The sequence below is a fragment of the Mycteria americana genome, chromosome 8 (genome assembly GCF_035582795.1).
Source record: "Mycteria americana isolate JAX WOST 10 ecotype Jacksonville Zoo and Gardens chromosome 8, USCA_MyAme_1.0, whole genome shotgun sequence".
In the NCBI taxonomy this organism is placed as follows: domain Eukaryota; kingdom Metazoa; phylum Chordata; class Aves; order Ciconiiformes; family Ciconiidae; genus Mycteria; species Mycteria americana.
Window position 1 is genome coordinate 22,948,751 of NC_134372.1, and position 11,332 is coordinate 22,960,082.

An 11,332-nucleotide genomic window follows, 5' to 3' on the forward strand; every position below is an offset into this window, starting at 1 on the left:
CACCCCTGCCATAGCTGGGAAGATAGCATCCATAGGACTGTCAGCTTTTCCCAGCCCAGTGGGGCAGAGGGAGCCAGCCCGCAGATCCAGCCAGCTTCCCACTCCCTATATCTCAAAAATAGGTTTCCCATCTCTTGGCCTGTTAAATTACCACCTGTGGGCAGCCCTGCCTGCACTGCTGGCCTGTGGAGGAGCAAAGTGGACCAGAACACATCCTTGCAAGGCAGGAGGAGAGCAGAGGGCAACTGGGCTCTGGGCAGAAGTTCCAGCTGTCTGCAGAAAAGCCTTCTGGACACCTATTCCCAGTGCCCACCAGGGTGGTGTGGAGCCCCGGGCATGCAGAGCTGTCCACCATGAAAGGCAGAAAGACAGCAGGGCTGGAGCAGGGAGCAGCACAGCAAGGCAGGGATGCAGCCAGGTGACCCTGAGCAGAAGGGCCTCCTGCACAGCAGCTGGAGGCATTATTTGCTTAATAGACAGTGACAAAGGCCAAAGTTTGGAGTCTGTGATTAAACTGGCACTTCCACAGCATTAAACCGCTCCCACAGGTTTGCACAAAGCAGAGCCAGCAACTTGTTTCCCTGGCTCTGGGACTCAGGCCACTGCTGCTGCTGGGGCTTTTACTCTCCAGGTGATAACACACAAGGGTGCCCGTTGTCACCCACCTGCTTCCCATCTACCTTAGCCATGTACTTTAGCCCTTCCCTATCTTGGGAAGCACTGGAAAACCAAAGTATTGCTGCATTCCCCCTTCTCACACCCCAGGTTTTGCTACTGCAAAACTTACCAGCTGCACAAGATGGATCAACCTACACACTCACTTCCTAAGCAACCCCTCCCCCATTGAGCATAAAGCTTATTTCATACTTTACCAGAGCTAAATTTTGGCTAAATTGGGTCAAAAAGCTCTGCAGACTACTCACTGGCCGGCTTTAGTGCACATTGTAGGAGCAGGAGTGGAAAGCAGTAGCTTAGCACTCCCCTTTGAAAACTGAAGTTTGACATCTGCTGAAGGGAAAGGGGATGGAGGAAAGCACATTTCCTGTAGGGGGGGAAGCCCTTTCTCTCTGCTTCAAGGCTCTCTACTAGAGCCAGCATCTCACCCTGACCTTAGCTACCCCTGGGAAAGATCAGGGAAGAGGAAAGAAGTGGTTTGGGGGTTATTTTTACTGCAAAGTCAGGAATCAGTCCTGAACCACCATCTGAAGTGATGCTTGCTGGAATGAGCCCAGCCCCAAGAGCCTGCAGCCACCCCAGGAACTGCTGGGATTCCCTGCAAGGGAGGTGTGAGTCCACCTCTTGATTTTTTAGCCAAATGCTGGCTTAGAACAAGGAATCAGTCCCATTTTGATCAATCAGTGGCCAGAGTGGCTTCACTCATATCAGAGGCAGCTTTGCTTGATGAGCAGACACCCAAACATCATATCCCTCCCAGGGCATCAGCTGGCAAAGATACAAATCTCCAAAGAAACACAGATGGGGCTTGGCCTGGCTACAGGCTCCTGGAGGACAGATCCTGCCACCAGCCCCTTGCACCACACTGCTCTGCTGCACCCCAAGGATGGCACAAGCCCATCCAGCAACCCCTGCCATGCATTCAGGATCTCTGCCACTGTTTGCAATACCCCACTAGCAAGGGCATGTTGCTACATGCAGTCTTCAGAGGTCTGACTCCTTTCCACCTCCATCATTAAATTAACAACCCAAGTGTTTCTAACAAAGTGTTATTTATTAGAATATTACATTGCACTTAAAAAATAAGGGAGGTCTGACCCTGTCATCTTGACCTACATGAAGGATGCAGGGCCAGACCTACGATAAATATAAATACTATGTACAGTTTCTCTAAAATAAATATATAATTTAAAATGAAAAATTTCTTGTTAAACAGCTGTTACACTCCCACCCCTCCTGCGCCTAAGAAAGCCCCGAGCCTGGTCTCCTCGCCTTTCACAGTTTGTTCCTCAGCACGCACCGCAGTGGACGGAGAGCTGCTGGAGAGCCCCTCTGCTGCTGGCTCGCCAGCCCCTCCTGCCTCCATGGAGCCACCCGGCCGGCAAGCACCTCTCCCAAGCCCCCTCCATCCCAGAGATGGCCACGAAGCTCCCTGTAGTGACGCTGCTGCCTGACCAGCCCCAAAGCAGGTGCTGTCCTGCTGCTCCAGTGAGCTCCTGCCACACTGCGGGCTCCCAGGGTTGGCGCTGGCTCCACAGCTCTCGCCTCTTCCAGGAGGTAGAAGTGCATTAGTGCCGACCCCTGCAAGACAGCAGCAGGAGAGCTCACAACACGGCCCTGGGCCGCTCTATCCACAGAGCAGTTTCTGCATGGCGAGGCTGAGGTGCCCATCCCACCCAGCCTGGCAGGAGAGCCCTCACGGCCACTGAAGCCCCAGCAGCAGTAGCCACTTGCTGCCTTGTGAGGCTGGACCTGGGAGGATGGGAACCAGGATGTGGAGGAGCAACCCACCCCATGTCCACCATGCTTCCCTTCCAGGGACCACAGCACTTTTCCCCCGGGCACATCCACCTCAATAATCCCCAGCGCAGAGGGGACAGGGATTAAAACGTTATGCTGCACCCCCTTCCCCAAAATTCAACTCCTATAAACAGCTAAAAATCCCACCCCCAACGCTATTACCAACATCACAGAGATTCTTTGAAGGCATTACTTCATCCTCACAAAGAACAAAGATTTTCCTTTTTTTAAAAAGGGAAGTAGCTGTAATACATATGGGCACATCTAACATCAGGGTTTGGACCAGACCAGAGGAAGTCTGCAAGCTTTCCAGCACCCGGACACAGCCACGTGGCAACCCCTGGGGCAGAGCACACCCCACCACCTAGCCAGAGTAACATCACATGGGGCTGGCAGCAAGATCACCCTGTGCCCAGCTGCAAGGCATTACATTGGTGCAAGTAATAGGCAGAGTGGGAGTGAAAAGGAAGGGGTTATATATATATATATATAAAAAATATAGAGGCAATGTCTAAGGAGGGGAAGTGACTCAGAGGGTCAGAGAGGGAGCAGAACCAGTGGGAAAAAAAAAAAAAAACACAGAAGCAGCTTCCCCACTGCCAAAGATCCCCAAAGCATGCAGCGAGAGGGCAAAGGAGGGACTTAAGGTTAGAAAGGAGGAGGTAGTGGTGGCCAGGGGCACCAGGGGACAAGGGCTTGAGCAGGAAGGGGAGGAAAGAGGGCTGGAGCCCCCCGGGGCAGCCCAGGGCCTCGGGCCAAATCCAGCAAGCTGCTTCTCCAGGCTCAAACTGCCTTCAGCTCCTGCCTGGCTCTGGCATGGGATCCCCATTAGCAGTCCCAGCCAGCATGAGCAAGCAGATGCCCACCAGCCCCACCACTGCCCCATGCCCAGCCAGGGGCTCACCTCGCCAGCACCCGGCATCCTCAGTGATTCACAGTGATGCCCAGCTTGATTTTCTCTTCATTTTCTACATCATAGACACCCCTCTTGTGACACCTGTGAGGCCAAGCAAAGAGATGCTCAGAGCATGGAGAAGTCCCTGCCACCCTCCCCCACACATGGTCTTCCCAGGGACACAGATCCAACAGCTCTGGCCCACTCACCTGAGCATCAGCAGGGCTGCAATGATGATGAGACACAGGGAGGACAAGACGACAGCAACGACAGCCAGTGCCGTGGTATGGTCGTATGCGCTGGGGGGGTGCTCCACAGGCAGTAAGAGGCCGTGGCATCTCTCTCCATGATATCCTGGCAGGCATCTGGGCAAGAAAAGTCTTAAAGGTTGGTGGTGACCAAGCACAGAAGGTCATTGGGTCCCTCACAGCCCCATGGAAAGGAGCTGCCTCTTTGCTCAGCCTTAGCCAGCACGCTGCCCATCCGCTTGGTCCCCTTCCCCTGAGCTGGGAGGTCTCATGTCACCATCACCTCCCTGGTACCAGTAAATTAAATTTCTCCTGCCCCAAGTACCAAGTGAAGACTCCTAGAAAGGTTGAGCTCCCTCCACTAGAAGGCACCAGGGTCTGTGCTCTTCCCAATCATCCCCAGGCAGAGCCAGGCTGCCCAAACCATCTCTGGAAGTGGGAAGTCCCACACAAGGGAGCAGAGAGGCAGCTGGACCAGAGCTCAGCCCTTCCCTCAGAGCAGGATGTCCCTGCACACCCTGCCAGCCAGAGAGGTGCCACTTCCCTGCAGGCTCAGGAGGTTACTCATGTAACAGAAATAACACTCCCCAACAGAGCTGCAAGGCTGCCAACCCTCCCTGTGAGTCAAAGCGCACTGATGCGACCAGATATATATATCTGTATATATCCAGTGCCACTGACCCTCAAGCTTATCTTCAAGACAGGGTGTCAGCCCAGCCCTCTGACTTGCAACACCACCATGCACCAGCATCACCTCCCAGCCACAGCAGCAAGGCTGGACACAAGGTACAGCACCCCCCCACACCCCAGGGACCAGCCCAAGTAAGCAACAGTCCAGGAGATCCTGCAACACAAGCAGCCAGACACCAAGAGCAGCCACAACTGAGTGACACCAGCCAACATGAGGCCTCATTATTGGAGGAGACTGGGGCAGTTGGCCACTGTTCCTAAAAACCATGATGACTCTGGTGAGATGTCACCCAGGGACAGGCCACCAGGCTGGAGAGCCCCAGCCAGGCCCTAGGCCCCTCCTGCTTGCCCATGTCCCAGGTCCTCCCCCAGTCCAAGGGATCTGGGAAGGGCAGGAGGCTGAGCAGGGGATGCCTGGCTGTCCCAGTCCCAGGCAGGGGGTGCTGCACCCCACATCACACTGGGTTACCAGTCCAAGCTGAGCCAGCAGAGATCTCCTCTTGCTGGCAGTCCCGAGCCCCCTGTGCAAGGGCCCAACTTCCTGAGTGCTTCCAGGCAGAGAGAAACTAAGCGGTTCAAGGAGCTATGCAGAGCCTGATCCCTGTGGATTGCAGGGCATGAGATCTTGTGGGCACCATAAGCCAGAGAGCTATTATCTTCCACAGGCTCCGGGTCCAGGGCTGGGTGGCTCAGAGGATTGATAGCAAAGAACAAAGCCTCTTATATATCTGCCAGCTCAACCCCTGCCCACGTCAGCAGGGATCAAGTGTGCACCCCTGGGTATTTCCTGCAGTAGCAGTGCTGGATCCAGATGCCCAGCAGCAGGCAAAAGCTTTCTCCTCCACTTGCCTTGTCTAGTCCCTGCTCTCTACCTGCATGCCGGGGGGGGGGAGGGGGGGGGGGGGGGAGAGGGTACACAGCCCTGTCCTTCATCAGGGCCAAGGGACAGCTTGGGCATGGCTTTGGCAGACTGTCCCCAAAGGTGCTACTTCCAATCTGCCTTGTGGGTGCCATGGCAGAGATGTTCCTCCTGCTTGCACCAGTACTTCCTGACAGCTGCAGAGCCCTAAGTTCTCAGCCAAGGCTGGCAGTAGCGAGGGACAGGGGGACGCAGGGTTACAGAGTCAGGATGCGGTCTCACAAACCAGATCTGCAGAAGACCTTGGCTGTGAGACCCCAGCCCCTGCTCACTGCCCTCCGAACCCCACCGCTACAGGTCTCTGTGCAGCAGCTCAGCCGGAGCTTACCACGCTGGCAGGCAATGCTGGGTCTAAGTCCATGATGGATTTTGGTGGGGGATGGACATTGCTCAAGAAGCACAAGGAAGAAGCCAAGCCAGAGCCGTCCCTGCATGGACAGGGAACATGCACTAAAAATATCTGCTCTGCTCTTCCTCTGCCCAGCTCGGAGAATTGAAGGAACCATGACTAAGGCTCCCCCAGCACAGGCACACACCAGCAACTCACATGCAGGAGGGAGCTCTCAGCTCTCGGATGTATTTGCATTCGCCATGAATACAGAAATCCTTGTACTTCCGCAGACACGGGTCTCTCTTCTTCCCCAGGCCTTTGCCTTTTCTTCTTTTATTCCCATTCCCTTTTTTCTTGGGAGTAACCAGGCCTTGAGGCTTTGACAGGAGAGCTACTGGAAAACAGTTTGGGAAGGAGAAAACAGCAGTCAGATCACCTCCATGCATCAGCTGAAGAGAAGGCAGAGCAGCAAACCCCAGACTGCTGCAGCCAGCTCAGCCCTGGCGCTCCTGCAGCCTTTTGTGCAGCGATCAGCCTCTGAGGAGAGGGGGGTGGGGGGTGTGTGTTCCATTTTTTTTTTTTTCAGCTTCTCACAAATATCATGGCCTTTCCAAGTCATAAGAACAATTCTCAAGGAAAGAAAGGAATCGGGCCAAGTGAACAGAGCTTTATACATCTCAAATGTTGCTATTTTATGCACCAGTTTCCACTGAACACAGAAAATTGCTAATTGCCCCTTTATCTGGCTTTTATTTCCCTGATGAGCATGGTCTTTTGTAAGACCCTATTCATGGCTGTGATGGACTCTCCTTCCTGGGGGTACAAGGATGCCTTGCACACCCAGAGCAGGATTAAGAGAACAAGCCTGGCCTAATTTTTGGTTTTGCAGAGCCCAAGAGATGGCAAGGGCAGCATTCCCATGAATTAGAGGTATGTTTTAGTTGCAGCACAGAGACCGGTGGCTTTTGGTGCAAAGCCAGCTCTCTGCTGGGTTGGTGGGAACCAGAGCACTGAGCTCCTCACCTGGACATTGACAGAAACCAGCAATGTTACTAGAATAGTTTTAAGATGTACAGATGCCCAAAAAATCAGCCCCCAGCTTGATCTCGCAAGGTGCTGAGGTGCTGGAGAGCGCTCACTGCTCTGAGAGGGACTTTTCAGCTCCCCCCGAACCACAGCGCTTAATAACTCTGGTGAGCATGGGGAAGTATGAACTAAGCCCTGTGCTGCTCAGGGAGGAGAGGGCAGCCGAATCTAACCTGGCAAGTTGTAACCTGTCTAATTCCTTCTCAGCCACTTCCTCACATAACCAAGCCCATCTCCTCCTCCCCAGCGAGCACCTCTTGTGCTGCAGTACACCAGTTGCACACCTAGCAAGGTTATTTTGCAATTTTGACATCCTTCACACTGCGCCTGGGGAAAACTGATACTCCAGGAAACTCTGTGGCTTGGAGAAACCCCCAGAGCCTGGTGAAGCCTGGGGCTCTGCCCCAGGCTGGCAGCAGAGGCCATCCCCTCCCCTGTGGGTTATCTCCCAGCCACACTGGACACACAGTGCTGCTGACCCCCACAAGCCACCTCCACTGTCACCACCCCTCCTCCCCGGGGCTCTGTCCCTTAGGACAGCCAGAGAAGATTTGGAAGATCTTGCTGGTAGGAAAACTGGTCCAGCCCAGGTGGGCAGGGGGATGCTGCCGCTCTCCCCCTACTGAGACACCCTGGGGGCTGCAGCACAGAGGAAGGTACCTTCAACACAAAAGGCAGATTTTTCTGACCACAGCTCAGCTCAAAGCATTAAGAAAGTGCTCTGAGAGGCTGCAGCCTCAGTAACTAAATATTCCCCATCCCCTCAGCCTGTTCCGCAGATGAGGGTCAGCCCACACCTGCCAGATCACTTGCTCTAGGACAGGATCCCTCCTCAGAGGGATGCACAGAGGAGCAGGCTGGAGCATCTCCCTCCCAGCAGGAGGGGTAACTGTTGCTTGGGGGCTGTGTTCCCTTGGATGCAAGGGGGTCAGCCCAGTTTTGCAGGTTTTTTGTCACAGTCTGATGGCACAGCCAGAAAGCAAAGAAAAACATGGAGAAAAGGAAGGATGAAGTGTATGGATCAGAGTGCACTCCTCCTGATGCCAGGTTACTGATCTCAGCATGTCACATGTGCAAGGCGCAGGTACAGGTCACCCTCCTCAGCCTGTGGTGGGCCCCCATCCCACCCCCACGAGAGTCCCCAGGACACTCTCTGGTCCCAAAACAGGCAAGAGGAGCCAAGCATGAATACCCAGCGAGCCTAACAGAGTGACAGTGTCCCCAACACCCCCGTAGCAGGCACTGCCAGCTGACTAACCCTGCCTAGGTATGAGGAGCAGCCGTGTGTAGGCAGCGGGTGAGTCACAGCGATCCCCTTGCCGGCAGCCACCTTGGCCACCATCTGGAAGGCAGCACGGACCCACTGGCTGAGGCTGCACACCTGTGGGCAGGGACTGCCATGCCCCCCAGAAGGGCTCTGCCTTCCACCTGGCCAAGGAGTTGGGGACCTGGGAACCCCTTGGGACCCCCATGCCACGGACTTCAGGGACATAGCCAGCCCCTGGCACAAGGTGAGGAGCTGCCAAAGCCCAGTTGTTCCGTGCTAGTCGCATGGGCTGACCCCCCTCAGGGCTGCTGCCATGAGCGCTCCGTACCCGGGGACTGGGGGCTCCCTCACAGTTCCCTCCCAAGCAGAGCAGGAGCTGCTGCCGGGGCACCCGCGGGACTGAGCTGAGCCCAGCCCGGCCCCTCCGCACCTCACCGGGCCCAACCGCCCCCATCCCGCCCCGCCGGACCGCACTGGCCCCGTGCCCCCCGTCCCGGGACCAACCGCCCCGACCCCCTCCATCCCTGCCCGGGACCCCCAGCCGCCCCAAGTACCCCGGCGGCGGCTCCACCCGCCCATACCTCTCGGCAGCTCGCTGAGGTCGTCCCCCGAGGCCGCTCCACCGCCCTCCTTCTCCTGGCTGCCGCCGAGCAGCGGGGCCGGGGCTGTGGCCGGGACCGGCGCCCCGCCGCCGCCGCCCTTGTGCAGCACCTCGTTGTGCAGATCGTCCCGGCCCAGCCCGCCCGCCGCCGAGCACACTGCGGGGAGGGGGAACGGTCAAGCGGGGCGGGCTGACCCTGCCCGGGACCCCCCACGCGTGCCCGTGACCAGAGCCGCGTGCCCGTGACCAGGACCCCCCACGCATGACCGAGATAGGGGCCGATTTTTCCGTCTGCCCCCACCCATGCCCGGGACCAGGGTCGCGTTGCCCGTGCCTGGGGCCCTCCACCCGGGACTGGGGCCATACCCGCGTTGCCCAGGACCACTCCCCCACGCGTGTCCGTACCTGCCGCCAGCAGCGCGTGGATCAGCACTACCCGCCCGTCCATGACCCGCGGGCACACGCTTCCCAGCTACTACCGAAGCCCGCTCCGCTCCACTCCGCACCAGCAACCACTCTCCAGCAGTGCGGCCCCGCGGCGGGTAGAAGGCGGCGGGCGGCGGGGCGGGGCGGGGCGGGGCTTCCCGGCCGTCCCGCCCCCGGGAAGGGCTTCCCCGGGCACCGCCGGGGGGGTCCTGCCGGCCGGAGTCCGCCGGGGCAGGGTGGAACCGAGGACCGTGGGCGCGGGGAACCCCTCGCTCCTGGGCTGCCGGGGATGGGGGGGCTCATCAGCCACCGCAGCACCGGTACCAACCCCCGGTCCCCAGGCTGGGGCACCCAGCACCGTGGGCCTGGGCTGCGTGGTGGGGAGCCCAGGGGAGCTGATGATCCCTTTAGGGCTGCGGTAAAGCTGTGGAGGGGAGGAGATGGCTTAGGGAAAGCAGATTGGAAACTTTATTGACTGGTCTCAGGCAGGGGAAGAAGAGGGGGTTCACGGTGTGCACAGTGGCATGTGGCACGCTGCTGCAGGGCGTCCGCTGGCTGGTGCCGAAGGAGGTTTTGGGAGGAGCAAGTGCACCCCGCTAGAAGAGCATCAGGCAAGAGGAAGTACCTCATGGTTCAGAGCTAAAACCTCCTCCTGGCCTTGGTGATGGGGTGGCACCCTGATCGGGGACAGACTTCCAGCCACATGCCATCCTGTACTGGTGATGGGAGAGGGCAGGTGGTGGCAGCCTGAGATGGTGGCAGAGACCCTTTTTGTCCACAAAGTGACCTTTGTGCCCTGATAGAGAGCCTGAGCAGTTCAGTCAGGCTCTCCGCAATCCCCTCCTAGTTGGCCACTGTCCTTGTCTCCTCTGACCCAGGCCATGGCCATTGTGTTTGGGGGCTGCCAGTGCTTCTCAGTCCTCTTCACTATGCTGGTGACTGCTTGGTGTGTTTGGCCTCATCCTCAGCCCAGGTGACGGCCCAGAAAATGCTGCTGACGCCAGCGCCAGGCGAGCGCAGAGTCTTGTCCCAGCTCACATTTGGGTCATCCATGACCCTTTGCTGGTTCCTCAAGTCCCAAGCCCCCAGCCTCACTGCCGGTTTAGGTTCAGCAAGGCATGATCAAATATTCCTGCCATTGTTGTCGGCGCCTCCAAGGAATACCACTGGATTTGGCAACCTCCCTGCTCACGCCCTCCTTCTTGCTCAGACTTGACTTTTGCAATTGTTTCCTGAATGTTTTTCCTTCCGCCTCCTCCGGCCATCAACAGCCTGAAAGACTTTGGCAGCAGAACGAGGCGGGTCAGTGGTGGCCCGGCTGAGGGGCTGCATCCCTGGAGAGACCCGCTCAATGGCTCCCCAGTAGGTCCCTTTGTGGGGATGGGATTTTCCCCCCTGCCAGTTCCCCACTGAGTCCCTGTGGCCGGGCATGTGTGGGCAGTGTTTGTCAGCTGACATGGCACCTTGGGAGAGGGAGGCACTGGCTCATGTTAGCTGCCAGGGAGGTTGCTGTGCAGAGGGCTGGCAGCGGGCAAGGGGGGGTTTGCAGGCTACTGTTCCTGCCTGCCTCCTGCTGCCTGCCTCCCTGCCTCTGCCTCGCTGCCTTCTGCTGCCTGTTCCCCTCTGCCTGCCACAGCCTCCCTTGCCTCTGCCTCCCACAGCCTCTGCAGCCACCCCCTGCCCACCTCCTGCAGCCACCCACAGCCTCCCTGCCTGCACCCTGATGCCAGCCATGCACCATGCCATGCTGGGGGCCATGCTGGGGCAGTCCCCACAGGAGGGGGAGGCGGACCCCTAGGAAGGTTTGGGTGCCCCAGGGCCTCCCTGGCTCTCCTCATCCATGAGTCCTGCTGCTGGGGGTCTCCTTGTGGTCCCCACCCTGGCCAAGAGCCCCCCCCTGCGCTGTGGCACCTGCCTCGGGCACATGCTGGTATCGCAGAGCAAACAGCCTGGGAAGCACAGGGAGCACAGCTGGGGGGGCATGGGGAGCGCGGCTGGGGCGCAATGGCCAAGGGAGAGGTGGGTGCCAGGATCCAGCCCCGTGGGCAGTGTCGGTCCCCCAGGAGGGTGGCCGACTGTAATGGCCGACAGTGGGGAGCACTGTAATGGCGTTTTAGGGACAGGAGGATGGGGCACAGGGCAGGGCAGGGGTGCAGGGCAGGCCCACCAAGGCCACCCCCAAGTCCCCAGGCCTCTACACAGGTGAGGGGGACTGGAGTGGGGGGACCTGTGGCAGGCCAGAAGCTGGGGGAGTCCAGGCACGGCAGAGCCAGAGAACGGCTGGCCAGATAGGCCCCCCCATGCCGTGTGACCCCCCTGCCGTGCTATGCGATCCCCCCATACACCACATGAGCACCCCACCATGTGAACCCCTCCATGCTGTGTGACCTCGGT

General features: G+C 58.3%; 1 protein-coding gene across 2 annotated transcripts; it reads right to left on the reverse strand.

Annotated features, from left to right (window-relative positions):
* Positions 1–1,724: 1,724 nt before the first annotated feature.
* Positions 1,725–9,059, reverse strand: HBEGF (heparin binding EGF like growth factor). 2 transcript variants are annotated; one of them, XM_075510198.1, is made up of 6 exons: positions 8,918–9,059; positions 8,493–8,669; positions 5,775–5,949; positions 3,580–3,735; positions 3,380–3,472; positions 1,725–2,256 (listed from the first exon to the last, which is right to left on the reverse strand). In XM_075510198.1, exons 1-5 carry the CDS (start codon positions 8,958–8,960, stop codon positions 3,400–3,402), a joined length of 624 nt encoding a protein of 207 aa, XP_075366313.1. In that variant the 5' UTR covers positions 8,961–9,059; the 3' UTR covers positions 1,725–2,256; positions 3,380–3,399. The 2 variants fall into 2 exon arrangements, with proteins under 2 accessions (XP_075366313.1, XP_075366312.1); XM_075510197.1 differs by having other exon boundaries at positions 5,775–5,952.
* Between the last annotated feature and the right edge of the window lie 2,273 nt (positions 9,060–11,332).